This window comes from Notothenia rossii (assembly GCF_949606895.1).
Source record: "Notothenia rossii genome assembly, chromosome: 6".
NCBI lineage: Eukaryota > Metazoa > Chordata > Actinopteri > Perciformes > Nototheniidae > Notothenia > Notothenia rossii.
In genome coordinates, this window is record NC_136909.1 from 86,500,760 (window position 1) to 86,520,759 (window position 20,000).

Here is a 20,000-nt window from a genome sequence, read left to right on the forward strand (position 1 = left end):
CTACATACTGATATACACCTGAACATCAGCAGGAGAGGACTCCTTCAAGTAGAGACACTACATACTGATATACACCTGAACATCAGCAGGAGAGGACTCTTTAAAGTAGAGACACTACATACTGATATACACCTGAGCATCAGCAGGAGAGGACTCTTTAAAGTAGAGACACTTTACATTACTTTTATGTTGTGAAACTCAAATTAGATGACTTCTTGTACAGGTAACTGGTGATGTCATACGCCCACTGGTGTAAATGTACTAGTGTTACCGTTGGCCTGTGGGAAATCGGTTTGGCTTCACATTATTCCTGCTGCTTGAATTAAATTATAGATCTCCTTTCACCCGTCTCCCCAAGGTCCAAAGTAGGTTTATTGATCGGCTTACTCAAATAATCCACAACGGGGGAAAAGGAAAACAAAATAACTAATATTGATTTTTGACAGCTTGTCTAAAATTAAATAGCGGAATAATTTACGGCACCGGAGGGACAGGGATGAAAGAGGATTATGAGGATGAGGACGCAATGTCATCTTCTTCCTGTCCGTGCTCACATTAATATCGTCCTGTGCCAGATGTGCCATAAAACATGTGTGTAGAAACTGAATACTCTGTGATCAAGGGCTTCTTAAAAAGACAATACAGATATACAAAATAACACCACTGAGGAGAGAGAGTGTGGAGAGAAATGGAGAGGATGGCAGAGAGGAGATCAAAGAAAAGATTAGGATTTGTAAATTATGTTTTGGCGCCCCCTGCTGGTTGGAAAGCTGATATTGCAACTTGTAAAAAGTGTTGGACACATCTGCTGTATAGATTTAATCACACATACAAAGTCTAACATTTCCCTTTGTTCGTAGAAATAGTAGTGTGACAAAAAACATATCATTCATCAGTGAACTCTCAAGCTGTTCCTTTTTTACCAAACATCGTTTATTTGTTCAGCAGATACAGAAATTGTTTTAACTTAATATTGCAGAGACTCACCAGGAGGGGGCAGCAGAGTTCAAGATGTAAGGCAGCTGAATTGTACAGCAACAACCTGATGTGACATCACGATCATCCCTGCATGTAGTTCCGAAATGCACCATTATACTTATGATTTAAAAAAATATACTGATATATTAAATGCATCCAGCTCATGTGGAAGAGTGTTTAGAATTATACCAGTATTCAATGGTGTAATACTGCAGAAAATGCACTTTACACCTGTTTCTGTTACTGAATCAGAGTGGACCCAAACGCAGTGTTTTCACAAAAAGCGTTTATTTAGTGGACGAGGTGCGGGGACGTGGCGACAAGGAGAGTCAAATAAATAAAGAGAGGGCAGTTTCATGATAATACCAGACAAGTACAATATTATATGGAATTTCTTCAAGAAGGAAAGTTCCTGAAAAAACGAGTGAGTCGAGTTCTTTTTTGTATGTTCAGTAGATCGGTATATTAGAGAGTATTCTAAATTGTTCTGTATATTTCACAGCGTTTAGATGCTCCTCTGAATATATATTTTTATTTTACTTGAGTAAAAGTAGAAGTACTCAGATGTTGTACTTGAGTAAAAGTAGAAGTACTCAGATCTTGTACTTGAGTAAAACTAGAAGTACTCAGATCTTGTACTTGAGTAAAAGTAGAAGTACTCAGATCTTGTATTTGAGTAAAAGTAGAAGTACTCAGATCTTGTACTTGAGTAAAAGTAGAAGTACTCAGATCTTGTATTTGAGTAAAACTAGAAGTACTCAGATCTGGTACTTGAGTAAAAGTAGAAGTAATCAGATCTTGTACTTGAGTAAAACTAGAAGTACTCAGATCTTGTACTTGAGTAAAAGTAGAAGTACTCAGATCTTGTACTTGAGTAAAAGTAGAAGTACTCAGATCTTGTATTTGAGTAAAAGTAGAAGTACTCAGATCTGGTACTTGAGTAAAAGTAGAAGTAATCAGATCTTGTACTTGAGTAAAACTAGAAGTACTCAGATCTTGTACTTGAGTAAAAGTAGAAGTACTCAGATCTTGTATTTGAGTAAAAGTAGAAGTACTCAGATCTGGTACTTGAGTAAAAGTAGAAGTAATCAGATCTTGTACTTGAGTAAAAGTAGAAGTACTCAGATCTTGTTCTTGAGTAAAAGTAGAAGTACCAGAGTGTAGGAATACTCTGTTTCAGTAAAAGTCCTGCATTCAAAATGTTCAAGTTAAAGTAGAAAAGTATTCTCATCAAAATATAGTGAAAGTAGCGACAGTAAAAGTAGTCATTGTGCAGATTGGTCCATTTCAGAATAATATATATGATATGTTTTATAATGATTGATCATGAAAGTGTTCTCAAAGCTGGTAAAGGTGCAGCTAGTTTGAATGACTTTGTATACTGCAGGGTAGCTGGTGGATTTACTCCAGGTGGAACTAAAGTCTGATTTAACACTTGATTAGATTTCACATCATTCATCCACATCTGAGAAGTAACTAAAGGTATTAAATACATGTAGTGGAGGAGTACAGATTAGCAGTTCAATGGAAATACTCAAGTAAAGTGTCTCAACATTGTACTGAAGTACAGTACTTGAGCACTTCCCACCATGCTAACATAATTGTAAGCCGACATGTCTCTAATGTAAAAAAAAGCTTGCATCAGGCTCAACAGGATTGAGCATGACACATATTGTGGTCATTGTTAAAAGAAACGACTCTGACGGTGAGCAGTAGCATAACAGTGTACTTAAATACTTGACTAAATATACTTAGTTAATTCCCGCGGCTGTTGTTTACAGATTGTAAACTGATGGTAGCTTGCTAAAGGTTGCATCTAAATCTCTTTTGTTTATCTCCTGATATTTCCCCCCCTCGCGTCTGTCACAGCTGCAGCCTCCTAGAATTCTGACGCATCTGTAAAGTAACTAAAGGTATTAAATACATGTAGTGGAGTAAAAGTATACACCATCTAGGCTACCTCTGAACTGTAGTGGAGTAGAAGTAGCCTACAGAGTACACAATGGAAATACTCAAGTAAAGTACAAGTACCTCGAAATTGTAATGAAGTACTTGAGTAAATCCACTTAGTTACTTCCCTCCCACCTCTGCTGTTTACAGATGTTAAACTGATGGTAGCTTGCTAAAGGTTGGATATAAATCTCTTTAATTTATCTCCTGCTACATCCCCCCCCTCCTCCCCAGTCTGTCACAGCTGCAGCCTCCCAGAAATCTGACGCGTTTTTCGCATTTCCTGCAGCAAGAGAGCCGGAGACAGCAGTCTCGTTCCGGGGGGGGAGGCATCCAGAGGTCTGTCCACGGGAAGTCAACATCAGCACGGCAGAGGCTGAAACCAGGCCGTGCACCGAGGACCAGGAACCCCCCTTTACCTCCCTTTACATCCCCGTGATCCGCCCCTCCTCTGCGGCTCTCTGCTCGCTGCAGTCCGGCTGAAACACCCCATACGCACCGGTCCTCTGGAGCCTCAAAACCCGGCACACGGTGCGATGAAACCCGGGCTTAATTCTTCCAGGGAGTCCCGTTGCTGCAGTGTTTGTTCACAAGGATACGCATCTGGGGCCTTTTGCGCGTTTGTTGTTGTGTCTGTGCACGTCTGAGAAATGCTGCCTCTGGTTATCTGTTGCTGCAGATCATTTGTTTGGGATATTTGCAGCATTTCTTGACAAGTGTAAGGGGAGTGCAAGACGCTAACTCTGAGGAAAACATGTTTTAAATGTGGATTTCTCTCCGTTTTTATTCCACTGGAAGGATTTCTGCCTGCAGGACCACCGGTCTAAACGCTAACGCTGATTAAAAACAGTTTTTGAAGGAGGTATATTTGGATTTTTCTGCGTTGTATTCCAAGAGGAGCACCGGTCAAAACGCTTTCTGATGAAAACATGTTTGCAAATGTGGATTTTACTGCGTAATTACTCCACTGTAAGGATTGCTGTCAGTGTTTTTTTCTGGATAACCCTGGGTGTGTTTCCACTGTAAACAAGTTGTAAGCAGTAGTGTTTTTGGAAACCCTCTGCCATGGTGATCTTCAACGGGCAGCTGAAGATCCGGATCCGCGAGGCTCTGGATCTGAAGCCCACGGCCTGGTCTCTGCGTCACGCCGTCGGCCCGAAGACCCAGAACTTCCTCTTGGACACGTACATCGCCCTGAATGTTGATGATTCCCGCGTGGGGCAGACCTCCACCAAGCAGAAGACCAACAGCCCGAACTGGAACCATGAGTTCTGCACGGAGGTGCACGAGGGCCGGAGGCTCGAGCTCTCCGTGTTCCACGACGCGCCGATCGGATGCGACGACTTCGTGGCGAACTGCATCATCCAGTTTGAAGACATCCTGCACAGCGGGAGCAAGCACTTCGAGAACTGGGTGAGATGTTGTGAGACCACAAGGAGTAGCCTATTCTGAGGTTTTAGTCAAGTGAAAGTAGAAGTACCAGAGTGTAGGAATACTCTGTTACATGTAAGAGTCCTGGATTCAAAGTGTTACTCAAGTAAAAGTAGAAGTACTCAGATCTCAAAGTCAACTTTATTGTCAATCTTTCAGTGTGTTGTACAGACAGAGCGATCAAAATGACGTTTCCCACATCCCAAATACAAAAACAAATATTTATAAAAATATGTATGCAAACATATACACAATCAAAATACACATTGATATGCACACATTAAGACCTAAATAAAAGCACAACAAAAATAATAGTCACTTCAATATTTTTGAGTATCTTGTAGGCAACATGAGTAAAAGTACCAGAGTGTAGGAATACTCCGTTACAAGTAAAATACCTGCATTCAAAATGTTACTCGAGTAAAAGTAGAAGTACTCCGATCTTGTATTTGAGTAAAAGTAGAAGGACTCAGATATTTGAGTAAAAGTAGAAGTACTCTGATCTTTGAGTAAAAGTAGAAGGACTCAGATATTTGAGTAAAAGTAGAAGGACTCTGATCTTTGAGTAAAACTAGAAGTACTCAGGTCTTGTACTTGACTAAACGTAGAAGTACCAGAGTGTAGGAATACTATGTTACAAGTTAAAGTCCTGCATTCAAAATGTTACATTTTGGCAGTGGTGGAAGAAGTACTGACTACATTTACTCGAGTATTTTTGTACTTAAGTAAAGTACACACACGTCAAAAAAGTACTTGAGTATTTTAATTTAAAGCTACTTTATACTTATACTCCACTACATTTCAGAGACTAATATTGTACTATTCAAAGTTTACATATAAAAACACACGAAGGGATGCAACACTGTATTTTTTTTTAAATACGAACAGTATTTCAACACATACCATAAAGGTGGCTCTACATTGACAAACTACAACATTAAAATGATTTGACATGTATTTAAAAGCCTGTATAGAAGAGCCATTCCACATACTTTTACTCTTGATACACAAAGTACATCTCACTGATAAATTATGATAACACTCAACTCCTGAGATATGACACCTTCATTACTCAATTCAAAGTAGCAATATCAAATTGAAAAATTACTCAGAATTCAGAATCTTACTGGAATTAATCCATCATGTTTGGTACTGGTCCCAGCTGTGTGCGTCACTCTTTAGTGTCCCCTAGTCTCCCAGCTGTGTGCGTCACTCTTTAGTGTCCCCTGGTCTCCCAGCTGTGTGCGTCACTCTTTAGTGTCCCCTGGTCTCGCAGCTGTTTGCCTCACTCTTTAGTGTCCCCTGGTCTCCCAGCTGTGTGCGTCACTCTTTAGTGTCTCCTAGTCTCCCAGCTGTGTGCGTCACTCTTTAGTGTCCCCTGGTCTCCCAGCTGTGTGCGTCACTCTTTAGTGTCCCCTAGTCTCCCAGCTGTGTGCGTCACTCTTTATTGTCCCCTGGTCTCCCAGCTGTGTGCGTCACTCTTTAGTGTCCCCTGCTCTCCCAGCAGTGTGCGTCACTCTTTAGTGTCCCCTGGTCTCCCAGCTGTTTGCCTCACTCTTTAGTGTCCCCTGGTCTCCCAGCTGTGTGCGTCACTCTTTAGTGTCTCCTAGTCTCCCAGCTGTGTGCGTCACTCTTTAGTGTCCCCTGGTCTCCCAGCTGTGTGCATCACTCTTTAGTGTCCCCTGGTCTCCCAGCTGTGTGCGTCACTTTTTAGTGGCCCCTGGTCTCCCAGCTGTGTGCGTCACTCTTTAGTGTCCCCTTGTCTCGTTGTGTTCTGAGCTTCTTGCAGCGTTTGGTTTCTGCAGCTTTTAGTAAACGCTGCGCATGTTTCCTCAAGGTGCTGAATGTTCTCTAAACGCTGCACGTGTTCTCAAGTTGCTGGAGATGTTTCTTCATGTGGAACATTTTTTTTTTTTTTTATCTGCATCCTTTCTGAAGCTGCAGCGAGTTTCTCCTGATGGGAATGTTTTGGACCGTTGCAGCATGTTTGCATCTGTCGGCAACCGTACCGTTCTGCTAAATATTATGCCGCAGGTCATTTCCAAGTGATGTTGTAGGGCAGGCTGTGAAATCAAAACAAAGCGCTTTAAAGAGGCTAAACGGCTCCATCCCTTTGCTCTGTGGGGGCTGGTGGACACCATATTAGTTTAGTGTCTTTTACACACACACACACACACACACACACACACACACACACACACACACACACACACACACACACACACACACACACACACACACACACACACACACACACACACACACACACACACACACACACACACACACACACACACACACACACACACACAGCAGCATGGAGAAGCTGTTCATTGTGGTCTGAAGCTGCTGAAGCAGACGGATGTTGGAGTGTTTTATTGATGAGGCCATCAGGTCCATTAGAGTCGGAGGGAGATGAAACAGGACGGAGCAAAACAAGGAAAGCTTCAAGAGGTTTCATCATGGCCCACTTCTCTTTGTCGATTCTTCTAATGATTTGTAATTTCTTCGTCATTGTTGACTAAGACTTCTTTAGTTGATGAGTCAGTTTTCCTGCTTTTTCATGCTGAATGTTATTTCCAAGAACCTTATGAGCACATCTTGCGTGATTCATTGAACACGTATGTTCTGGAAGTAAACAATGGAGGTGTTTGTGACCTTAGAAGAGAAGAAACCAAGATATTTAGGATCAGAAATGATTTTGTCTGCCTTTCATATTCAGGCAGTAGTCTAACAGTGAAACACATGAGCACAGACTACAGTTTAAAAAAGTAGAAATAAAATCTGAGCTGACAGGAAATGCTCAGTTTGAGTTGAATACAAACAGTTAAGCTCACACACACTGTTTGATGAACATATAGGTTCACCTGCTGAATGAAAAACAGAACAAATGAAGCAAAGGAAGTGAAAACCATGAAGCAGATTCAGGCAGTAGAAGATTCGATTCTCACTTAAAGTATTAGAGAATAGAACATCTGATCCTTTACAACAAACGCTATGTGATCTGTTTAGGTTTACTAACACTGTAATCCTGCTAGTAATGATTTTATACCCTGGGATTATTGAAGGAGAACGTTTTTGCGGCGCACCCAGGGGCTCTCTGTGTTCAACAAGTCTTAACTCAACATACAATATGACGAATGAGATAAAGTGCACTTGACTTCCAGGGAACTGAACGGTTCGTGTAGTATCTCAGTGAGTAATGTTAATGTAAGCGATACTGAGAAAAGCCTCTCATCGAGTGGAGTTTTTCTTCTTCAAGACTAGCAGAGGCTCTTCTTCAAAGCTTGCATAATATCTCTAGTTCAAAAAGAACGTTAGAAATACCAATCTACTGCATGGACGTATCAGGCTGGAGAAATTAGAGTCAGGATGTTAAAAAGACATATTTGCAAATTTGTAGGAGAGGACTCTTTAAAGTAGAGACACTACATACTGATATACACCTGAACATCAGCAGGAGAGGACTCTTTAAAGTAGAGACACTACATACTGATATACACCTGAACATCAGCAGGAGAGGACTCTTTAAAGTAGAGACACTATATACTGATATACACCTGAACATCAGCAGGAGAGGACTCTTTAAAGTAGAGACACTATATACTGATATACACCTGAACATCAGCAGGAGAGGACTCTTTAAAGTAGAGACACTACATACTGATATACACCTGAACATCAGCAGGAGAGGACTCTTTAAAGTAGAGACACTACATACTGATATACAACTGAACATCAGCAGGAGAGGACTCTTTAAAGTAGAGACACTACATACTGATATACACCTGAACATCAGCAGGAGAGGACTCTTTAAAGTAGAGACACTACATACTGATACACACCTGAACATCAGCAGGAGAGGACTCTTTAAAGTAGAGACACTACATACTGATATACACCTGAACATCAGCAGGAGAGGACTCTTTAAAGTAGAGACACTACACACACTGATATACACCTGAACATCAGCAGGAGAGGACTCTTTAAAGTAGAGACACTACACACACTGATATACACCTGAACATCAGCAGGAGGGGACTCTTTAAAGTAGAGACACTACATACTGATATACACCTGAACATCAGCAGGAGAGGACTCTTTAAAGTAGAGACACTACATACTGATATACACCTGAACATCAGCAGGAGAGGACTCTTTAAAGTAGAGACACTACATACTGATATACACCTGAACATCAGCAGGAGAGGACTCTTTAAAGTAGAGACACTACATACTGATATACACCTGAACATCAGCAGGAGAGGACTCTTTAAAGTAGAGACACTACATACTGATACACACCTGAACATCAGCAGGAGAGGACTCTTTAAAGTAGAGACACTACATACTGATATACACCTGAACATCAGCAGGAGAGGACTCTTTAAAGTAGAGACACTACATACTGATATACACCTGAACATCAGCAGGAGAGGACTCTTTAAAGTAGAGACACTACATACTGATATACACCTGAACATCAGCAGGAGAGGATTCTTTAAAGTAGAGACACTACATACTGATATACACCTGAACATCAGCAGGAGAGGACTCTTTAAAGTAGAGACACTACATACTGATATACACCTGAACATCAGCAGCAGAGGACTCTTCAAAGTAGAGACACTACATACTGATATACACCTGAACATCAGCAGGAGAGGACTCTTTAAAGTAGAGACACTACATACTGATATACACCTGAACATCAGCAGGAGAGGACTCTTTAAAGTAGAGACACTACATACTGATATACACCTGAACATCAGCAGGAGAGGACTCTTTAAAGTAGAGACACTACATACTGATATACACCTGAACATCAGCAGGAGAGGACTCTTTAAAGTAGAGACACTACATACTGATACACACCTGAACATCAGCAGGAGAGGACTCTTTAAAGTAGAGACACTACATACTGATATACACCTGAACATCAGCAGGAGAGGACTCTTTAAAGTAGAGACACTACATACTGATATACACCTGAACATCAGCAGGAGAGGACTCTTTAAAGTAGAGACACTACATACTGATATACACCTGAACACCAGCAGGAGAGGACTCTTTAAAGTGGAGACACTACATACTGATATACACCTGAACATCAGCAGGAGAGGACTCTTTAAAGTAGAGACACTACATACTGATATACACCTGAACATCAGCAGGAGAGGACTCTTTAAAGTAGAGACACTACATACTGATACACACCTGAACATCAGCAGGAGAGGACTCTTTAAAGTAGAGACACTACATACTGATATACACCTGAACATCAGCAGGAGAGGACTCTTTAAAGTAGAGACACTACATACTGATATACACCTGAACATCAGCAGGAGAGGACTCTTTAAAGTAGAGACACTACATACTGATATACACCTGAACATCAGCAGGAGAGGACTCTTTAAAGTAGAGACACTACATACTGATACACACCTGAACATCAGCAGGAGAGGACTCTTTAAAGTAGAGACACTACATACTGATATACACCTGAACATCAGCAGGAGAGGACTCTTTAAAGTAGAGACACTACATACTGATATACACCTGAACATCAGCAGGAGAGGATTCTTTAAAGTAGAGACACTACATACTGATATACACCTGAACATCAGCAGCAGAGGACTCTTCAATCCACTTCCCAGATATTTGAGCTCATTACTCAGGCATGCGTAAAGAACAATATGCTACGATATGAAAATTAGTGTGTGACGGATCGTGTGAATTCTCCAAAGCATTGACAGCATCTTGACTTCCATCGGCTCTCTCCATTTTCACCAAATACAGACCAAACTAAATAATCACTTCTACTGTCAGGTGATATTTAAGTGGCAGCTCTTCTCATAGCTAATTTCAGTTAGAGTTCATCAGGCTAAGTGGTCTGCTCACAAAGTGCTTCCCTAAAAGCACACACTCTGCACTGATTCATTCAGGTGAGAAGAGATGCTTCACACAAGTGTTGTTTTTAGAGAGGCAAACAATACAGGGACCTAAATTCTGTCTGACTGCTGTTTCCTGCATTTCCAACACTGTACACCTCTGTATCTGCACTCCCTTTCTCACTTTCTATCCCTCAGGCGTGTGTGATTGTCACCGCAGCAGAGTTTCTAGAAGTTGTACCATCTTGACGGTAATTCTGCACAATCAGAATCACAACCTGGTGATATGAAATGCAATATTCAACTTGCAGAAAGCACAATATTTGAGGCTAAATACATGTTAAAGTACATTTTGGAGCTCTAGAGATATTCTGGCCTTCGAATCGTTACACAACTAATTTGTTTGGTACAGATTCTCTGAAAGAAATCACACAAAAGGATCATTGAATATATATTGTATTTACACATTTATAATGAGAATTATGGTGCAAAAATGATCAATCCAAACCACCATGTGATTAGTGTATCCAAATAATGCAGATTTGGGAATTTATGGCGATGTTTGGAAGTCTTTATTTACTTTAAATGAATATCCGCTAACATCGATGGATGATCAATCTTTCCATATTTGTATAAAACAGTTTTTGTGCACTGCAAAATGTTGCAAAGTCTGTAGTAAACACACTTTTTTAAATAAAAGGAAACCGGACAAGCAGCTGAATTGATTTAATCTCCATTCTAGAGCCCCTACCAATATCCCAACCACTGCGTAATTAGTGTATCCAATTCATCCATATTTGGGAGTCTGTGGCGATGTTTGGAAGTCTTTATTCACTTTGAATGAATATCTGCTAACATCAATTGCAAACTACCCTTCTGTATTTGCATAAAATATTACTTTTCCACTACAAAATGTTCCAAAGTCTGCACTCTTTAAAATAAAAGGATACCGAACAAGCAGCTGAATAGATTTAATCTCCAGTCTAGAGCATCACTCTTCTCTTCATTGCCAACTTTCTTTCTGTTTCGATGGTTTGGTTCCCAGCTGTGGTTGTAACGCTGTGGTTCTCGTGCGGTCAGAAAGTGTCAACGATCGTGAATCAGCTGCTGGAGGATGATGAGGAAAAGGAGCGACCAACTACAACTGTATCTGACAGATCAGCAGGTGTGAAAGACCACAAACTCCCTGATTCTGAGGGGCTTTCCCACCTCTGCAGCAGAATCTGTACCGCGTCATTTATTTTCTTTAGATTGGATTAAACTGCCCTTTCTTTCATGTGCAAAGACATCAATGCTGCAGAAAGATAAACTCATAAAAGCTGTACTTATTCTAACCCTAGTGACGGTTCCTTTTCGTGCTAAAAGGCACTTTTCTGTCGTCACTAAGTAGAGACGAACACCTTGAAATTGTGAATATATTTGTCAGTTTGCAATAGCTGTTACTTATGACACGGATTAGTTGTATACTCGATTCTGATTGGCCCATTTGGACATTCCAGAGGTCTGTTATTTTAAAAATAAAAGAACGTTGCCAATAATAACAGACTGTTGCTAAGGAGAACAGACGTTTGTTTATTTTCAATTTTATTGCATTTGTATTTAATGTACAATGCCTTAACTACATGCTGCTTGGACGAAAGGAATTCCTAAATTGGGATCAATAAACGATATATAATTAATATGTATATCAGAGTTTCCATTACAATATTTTTTTTGCCGGTCAACATGTCCGTTAAAATGTCTTCTTTGTTATTTATTGAGCTATTGAGATATAAACAAACTAATTATAGTAGATTAACTGCATTATTCAAAAGTGTACAGTAATTTATAATAACACAGGAATAATAAACGCAGCGCTCTCTCTCTCTCCTGGCAGCCCGCCAGTATCATGCAGCTCACGGATCAGTAATGAGTGACCCGACAGTAAAACTAAACATATCTATAACTAGTTTAGGTAGTTTGAGAGGTAATTAAAATAGCTACGTGTGATATTCTAACCTGAAGTGTGTGTTTTGTTCCGCTCACCGCTGCATGTGATCATGCAGAGCTGCGTGTCGACTCGACAGCAGCAGCTGATCTCACTCTCCCGTCAGATTAGACTTCACTCGCGTTTATGTCCATATCGATCAGATCCAGCTAGTTCTAGCTAATGATAGGACTACCTGCTTATTAAAAGACACCTATACAATAAGCGTTGCTATGCAACCGGGTGAGGCCGCAAAGTATAGCGGAGCATTATGCATTTGTTTACATGCCCACCGGAACCCCGAGGCATTACCAACAGATCAACGCACAATCAACCCATTCAGGACATCTCTTTCTCCACATTAAGTGTTACACATTGGAATGGACTATTCTTGTCTGTCACGTCCTCTTCTTGTCTGTCACATATTTTTCTTGTCTGTCACATACTGTTGCGTGAGACATAATTCAGCAGACGTCTTCACGTTTGCAGTCAGCCAAAGTAGTGTAAGTATGCTAACGGGCAGAAAAAAAACACACGACCACTATCGCTCAGAGTTTGGCCTCGAGTAAGAGCCGTTTATTGTTTCTGCGCATGCTCATTAGCATCACCACGTTTCAGGCACATTATGATGATATCATACACATGAACATAAACATGACTTTGATATTATACAAATATGCTCAACACATACTCTTCTTGTCTGTCACATCCTCTTCTTGTCTGTCACACACTCTTCTTGTCTGTCACACACTCTTCTTGTCTGTCACATCCTCTTCTTATCTGTCACATACTCTTCTTATCTGTCACATACTCTTCTTGTCTGTCACACACTCTTCTTGTCTGTCACATCCTCTTCTTGTCTGTCACATAAGTGGTGCAACTGATGCGATATTGTGCTAAGGGGAAATTATTTTGACCGGACATCTTGACCGGAGAGATTTATATTTGCCGTCTTCAGCATATTTTACCGGTCAAAGTCCGGTAATTACCGGCTAACGGAAACTCTGATACATAGCATTACCAAAATGTAGTTTTTAATGCAGAATATTAAGTATTATTTTTATTTTCTTACTTACTATTAAGCTTTTCTACTGACATCACTATGTAACACTTGCACTTCTATTGGCTAGCGCTCCAACACATTGCACGTGATAGGCTAAGGGGCGGGACATCTCTAAGCGGTTGACCAATCACAACAGAGCCAGCCAGCTAACCAATCAGAGCAGACTGGGCTCTGGTTTCAGACAGAGGGTGAAAAGAGGTGCTGCAGCACAGGCAGTGTGAGATAAAGAGCTTTTTGAACATTAAAGCACGGAGACATGTCCCAGTAGAGAGCAGAATATCTCCTCTTTAAATATAAGATTTGGAATCAAATCCTCTGACGCCCTCTGTGTTGATTCTGGACTGAGTTGTGTTTTTTATTTGCTGAAAGGCACTTAAACATCAGTTTCCTCAGTCTGTGTAAACTCTGGTGCAGACAGAACCATGGAGGAAGCGTTCAGCCTGATCTCTGCTTGACCCTTTTTCAGAGGGGTGTCCTCCCTGTGGACCGAAGGAAACGTGTGTGTGTGTGTGTGGGGGTCTAATATTAGAGTGTGTTTGAGTCACACGGTAGGCCCTACTTCCTGTTTTCACTGTCCAAGTTTACTTCCCAGAGAAAGAAGGGAAGAGGGAGAGAGGGAAGGCCTCCAGGTGCAGCTTCTGTTATCTTTCATTCATCTGGTGTGCAGTACAGAACAAAACAATGCAGTTGAAGAGAAATATATCTCTTTAATAACGGTACTTTTTGTTAACATCTAACTGATATTCTTTACGGTATGGAAGTCCCTTTTTGTGCACCTCGTCATTCTCATGGAGATTCCTGTTGTTTTTGCTCAGTCTCTCACCACTTCCTGTCTTGTTTCTGCTGATAGCATCTCTGTTGCTGTGCTCTATTGTAAGCCTATAGATAGAAATGCAGACCTGTTGTTGGTGTTGTTAGTGTTGTTAAAGAGTCCTCCACTGTTGAGTGAAATTGGCGACAGTAAGTTTGAATTAGATCCGTCTGTTTCATGGTCATATTTTCTGACAATGCGTGACATCAGATTAGAGATAACTCCCCACATTCACAAGTTTTCTCCATTCGGTAACCCCCCCCCCCCCAATGTCTTCTCTGTGTGTGTGTGTGTGTGTGTGTGTGTGTGTGTGTGTGTGTGTGTGTGTGTGTGTGTGTGTGTGTGTGTGTGTGTGGGGGGGGGTGTGTGTGTGGGTGTGTGTGTGTGTGGGGGGGGGTGTGTGTGTGTGTCAGGTTGCTTGTAACTGTTGGTCTCTTTGAGGATACATGCAGCCACATGACTTCAGCTTGACTAAAGCTCATGTGATATGATGCTTGACAAGCTGTGTGTGTGTGTGTGTGTGTGTGTGTGTGTGTGTGTGTGTGTGTGTGTGTGTGTGTGTGTGTGTGTGTGTGTGTGTGTGTGTGTGTGTGTGTGTGTGTGTGTGTGTGTGTGTGTGTGTGTGTGTGTGTGTGTGTGCGTGTGTGTATGCGTTTCAGTGTGTTTGTGATTAAGTTAAATCATATCTCATTAGGCTTCAGTTGACAACATGTGACACTAATGATTGAATCAGTCAGAGATATATGAAAGGGTACAAATAAAACAAGAACCTTGAAGGTGCTTGAACATCCTCTGAGGCACCTGGTGACCTTGTTGCTATTGATACCATCCAACAACAAGATAAACAACACAACAAACATCATATTCACACCACAGCTGGTTCTTTATCTCCAGGCTGATCTGGACCCTGACGCTGCACCTCATCCTGCTCGTATTTGCATATGACGCAGTTAAAACAGGTGGTGTGATGTAAACCTTATATATGTGACAGTGCAGTTTTAACCCTCAGGCGTTCACCAACCTAAGAGAGACTTCAGTTTGTATTTAGATCCATCTTTGTTGTATTTTTAAGGTTCTTTATGATTCTGTAAAAGCCATGATCGTCTGCCTATATGATCACTTATCATCTATAGGCGCTTTCACACCGGAGTACTTTTCCCGTTTAGTTCCGATAGCTCCTGGGATTTTGCGTTCACACCAAAAAGAGAACTTGGTTCATGAGAACGTGTCCCCCCTTTTCAGTCATTGCTAGAGAGGTGGTACTATCCTGGGGAGAAAAAAGTACCAATTTCTATTGGCTGGGCGGATTTCAAACTACGTCCCGTAAAACTCGGAAAAGTTTTTTGAAGCCGCCATTGTATTTGCTGGCATTAGCATTATTAGCGTTAGCATTAGCCCCGCGCACCAACGGAGACAGGATAACTTATGGCAACACAAAAAACATGGGAGTGGTGGAGATGAGGAGGTGTCGGCGTTCTGGGGATTTACTCGGAAGGCTTCAGTCGAAGCTGCTGGGAGTCCCAGCAGCTTCTACTGAAGCCAGTCCCTAACTCCGGGGACTTCCGGCCGGGGACTTCGGGTGGCAGTACACGCCGTGAAGTTTTCTGCGGCCTGCCAGTAAACCCAATGCAGAAGAAGAAGAAGTGACGTCAGCGGCTTCATTTGCGTAATCTTCCCTCAGGGAACTTTTCCGGTTTGAATGCGATCGGCTCTTAGTTCCATGGGGGTACTAAGTGCTGGGGACTTATACCCCTTTCACACCAACGCGGTTCCAGGGCCGGTTCGGAGCTGGAGCTTGAAAAGCACAGTTTTTCCCTGTTCACACCGCAGCGGAGCCGCCTCTAAGCTCCGGAATCCGGTTTGTTTCAAGCACCAAAAAGTTGTCTGTCTAGAAAGCCAGCACCGCATATGTCACGCTTACGTCGGAGGCGGGGGAAGGGGCGGGATCAACCTCCAACAACAACAAAAAGCCTAACCCTGTGTTATGTTGTTTCTGTAGCAAATCATTTAAGCTTAGTTAGTTCCAGGTTTAATTTTTGCAAAAAGTTCATTTCAATATGTTTTGCAATACACATTGAAACAGTCCGGCCCTCGACTAGTACTGACTTTTTTTATTTTGGCCCCCGGTGTAACTGTGTAATAACTTTTGAATGTAGCATGTAACGACTGTTAAGTTGGTAGTAAAGTCGTCCCATTTCTTTCATTTCGATTCGACAGAGCAAAACGAGTAGCGCTTCAATACAATCGGCCATTGTTATTATTGTCGATGTGAGGGGTTTCCGCGCGGTTTGGCTTTATGAAGCAGGCACGCAAACGATGACGCAGCACCAGTCGGGCTCTGAGCTGTGTGAACAGAGCGGGAGCTGAACCGAAGAACCGGTCGAGAACCAGAAAAGCTCTTGCACGGAGCTAGAACGGGAAAAGCCTTGGTGTGAAAGGGGTATTAGTGCTGGGAACTAAGTGCTGGGAACTAAGTGCTGGGAACTAAGTGCTGGGAACTAAGTGCTGGGAACTAAGTGATGGGAACTAAGTGTTGGGAACTAAGTGATGATGGGAACTAAGTGCTGGGAACTAAGTGATGGGAACTAAGTACTGGGAACTAAGTGCTGGGAACTAAGTGATGGGAACTAAGTGTTGGGAACTAAGTGATGATGGGAACTAAGTGCTGGGAACTAAGTGATGGGAACTGAGTGATGGGAACTAAGTGATGGGAACTAAGTGATGGGAACTAAGTGCTGGGAACTAAGTACTGGGAACTAAGTGTTGGGAACTAAGTATGGCAAAGTACTTGGTGTGAAAGCGGCTTAAGTCTTTTTTATTAAGATCTATCCATTTTAAAATGCATTTTCTACCCGTGCAATTCACTTTTTCTCTTGCTACACCTGTTATTAGATTATAGAGGATTAGTGTCAACAACGAAATGGATTTTGCTTCCAACCAGAAAGTGTAAAGAGAAGTAGAGTGCATGAGGTTTCAATACATTCACATATCAGATCAATATATACATATTAATACATCTCTTTTGATGAGGTGCTGTAATACTGGGCTTTCAGAACCATGGACTGGATGCACATTGTTGATGTTGTTCTTAAATATTTATATTTTTCATCCATTACATGAGGCTTTCTTATTTCCTAAAGGTTTAAGACTCATGACCTTAAAACATGGCCTCCATTTACTTCAATTCATACATTTCTCAGTTTTTTGAGTATCTGCAGCTTTTTAAAAAAGCACTTGTTAGAGGATGCATGTTGAAATGTGTAATGAGTATTTAGATGTTGTGGATTTGTGGATGTTAAGATGTGTTCCTGGTGTTTATAAAGAGCAAACAGACCCAATATAAATCTGTAAGAAGAGCTAATGCTGCAGGTATGTTCAGATGTACTGCCGGGAAAGGACAATGTGTGTGTGTGTGTGTGTGTGTGTGTGTGTGTGTGTGTGTGTGTGTGTGTGTGTCTGTGTGTGTGTGTGTGTGTGTGTGTGTGTGTGTGTGTGTGTGTGTGTGTGTGTGTGTGTGTGTGTGTGTGTGTGTGTGTGTGTGTGTGTGTGTGTGTGTGTGTGTGTGTGTGTGTGTGTGTGTGTGTGTGTGTGTGTGTGGAAGCAGATGGGTGTGTGGGTGGTAACTTCCACTCGTGCTGAGAGTGAGAGCAGTAGGGATGAGCATAATGAGAGTGTTTAGAGGAGAGGAACATATAGAGATCAGTGTGTGTTTATTCATATCTTCTCCATTCAGTAGTCATGCAAAACACATGCATACATATTATCAACATGTGTGTTTCAATAGGTCTAGATACGTTCAGTGTGCTGAAAGTGATTTGGTGAATTTTAAATGAAGAAACAAGGTGTGAAATTTTGCTTTTAGGCAATTTATTTTTATTTTTGGGTATGATTAACTCTTCCATCAGTCAGTTAGAGGTAATGCTCATCCCTCTCCTTCATCTGAGGCAATGATCTCAATCTGTGCGAAACCACGAGGAAACGCTAACGGCTGCTTTTTGCACAGCTGCAGAACTGAATTCGCATATATGGTGATTTGGGGAGTAATAGATGTAACGGGATTATCTAACTTCTACTGAAGTTACCTTTTGAGTGCCGGAACTTTATGTTTGTGTTATTCTACACTGCAGTATTATTACTTTGACTTTAGAGTAAGATCTGAGTACTGCTTCCACCAGTACTTAGCAATGTTCACAAGTGCACAGATTGTCAGACATTGTGTAAAAGCTAACATCGAAATAACTTCAAATGATACCAGGCCTTAGAAGTTGGCGTCGTTATGTGAGGTGCTATTTCAGTGCTGGTCCTCTGAAGTACAGCAGTGTGTGTGTGAGTGTGTGTGTGTGTGTGTGTGTGTGTGTGTGTGTGTGTGTGTGTGTGTGTGTGTGTGTGTGTGTGTGTGTGTGTGTGTGTGTGTGTGTGTGTGTGAGTGTGTGTGTGTGTGTGTGTGTGTGTGTGTGAGAGGGGTCTGCGGTGTGTCAGTGGCACAGTGCTCTCTGTCAGATAAAACACAATGTCCTCTCTGTTCTCCCTCTCTTCTCTAGTTTTGGATTCTTTTTTTTATTGACCACATCCATGCCACTTAATGTTTAAGAACATCTTTTAGAGATTTCCTTTTTATGTTTTCTAAAAACGCCAACAAGCGGTTGACCAATCACAACAGAGATCACAACAGAGCCGGACAGCTAACCAATCAGAGCAGACTGGGCTCTGGTTTCAGACATAGGGTGAAAAGAGGTGCTGCAGAACAGGCAGTATGAGATAAAGAGCTTTTTGAACATTAAAGCATGGAGACATGACCTGTAGAGACACTACATACTGATATACACCTGAACATCAGCAGGAGAGGACTCTTTAAAGTAGAGACACTACACACTGATATACACCTGAACATCAGCAGGAGAGGACTCTTTAAAGTAGAGACGCTACATACTGATATACACCTGAACATCAGCAGGAGAGGACTCTTTAAAGTAGAGACACTACATACTGATATACACCTGAACATCAGCAGGAGAGGACTCTTTAAAGTGGAGACACTACATACTGATATACACCTGAACATCAGCAGGAGAGGACTCTTTAAAGTAGAGACACTACATACTGATATACAGCTGAACATCAGCAGGAGAGGACTCTTTAAAGTAGAGACACTACATACTGATATACACCTGGACATCAGCAGGAGAGGACTCTTTAAAGTAGAGACACTACATACTGATATACACCTGGACATCAGCAGGAGAGGACTCTTTAAAGTAGAGACACTACATACTGATATACACTTGAACATCAGCAGGAGAGGACTCTTTCAAGTAGAGACACTACACACTGATATACACCTGAACATCAGCAGGAGAGGACTCTTTAAAGTAGAGACACTACAAACTGATATACACCTGAAAATCAGCAGGAGAGGACTCTTTAAAGTAGAGACACTACACACTGATATACACCTGAACATCAGCAGGAGAGGACTCTTTAAAGTAGAGACACTACAAACTGATATACACCTGAACATCAGCAGGAGAGGACTCTTTAAAGTAGAGACACTACATACTGATATACACCTGAACATCAGCAGGAGAGGACTCTTTAAAGTAGAGACACTACAAACTGATATACACCTGAACATCAGCAGGAGAGGACTCTTTAAAGTAGAGACACTATAAACTGATATACACCTGAACATCAGCAGGAGAGGACTCTTTAAAGTAGAGACACTATATACTGATATGAAACTGAAAATTGGCAGAACATGTCCTCTTTAAAATGGCACACACACACACACACACACACACACACACACACACACACACACACACACACACACACACACACACACACACACACACACACACACACACACACACACACACACACACACACACACACACACACACACACACACAC

The 20,000-nt window shown here is 41.6% G+C and overlaps 1 protein-coding gene across 1 annotated transcript in view; it reads left to right on the forward strand.

Moving 5' to 3' along the window:
• Positions 1–3,193: 3,193 nt before the first annotated feature.
• LOC307044235 (protein kinase C epsilon type-like) overlaps positions 3,194–20,000 on the forward strand; it is a 74,230-nt gene continuing 57,423 nt past the window's right edge. Inside the window, exon 1 of the mRNA XM_079689319.1 lies at positions 3,194–4,341. Within this exon, the coding sequence (XP_079545445.1) occupies positions 3,994–4,341 (348 nt within the window). The 5' untranslated portion in view covers positions 3,194–3,993. The remainder of the gene's footprint in view (positions 4,342–20,000) is intronic.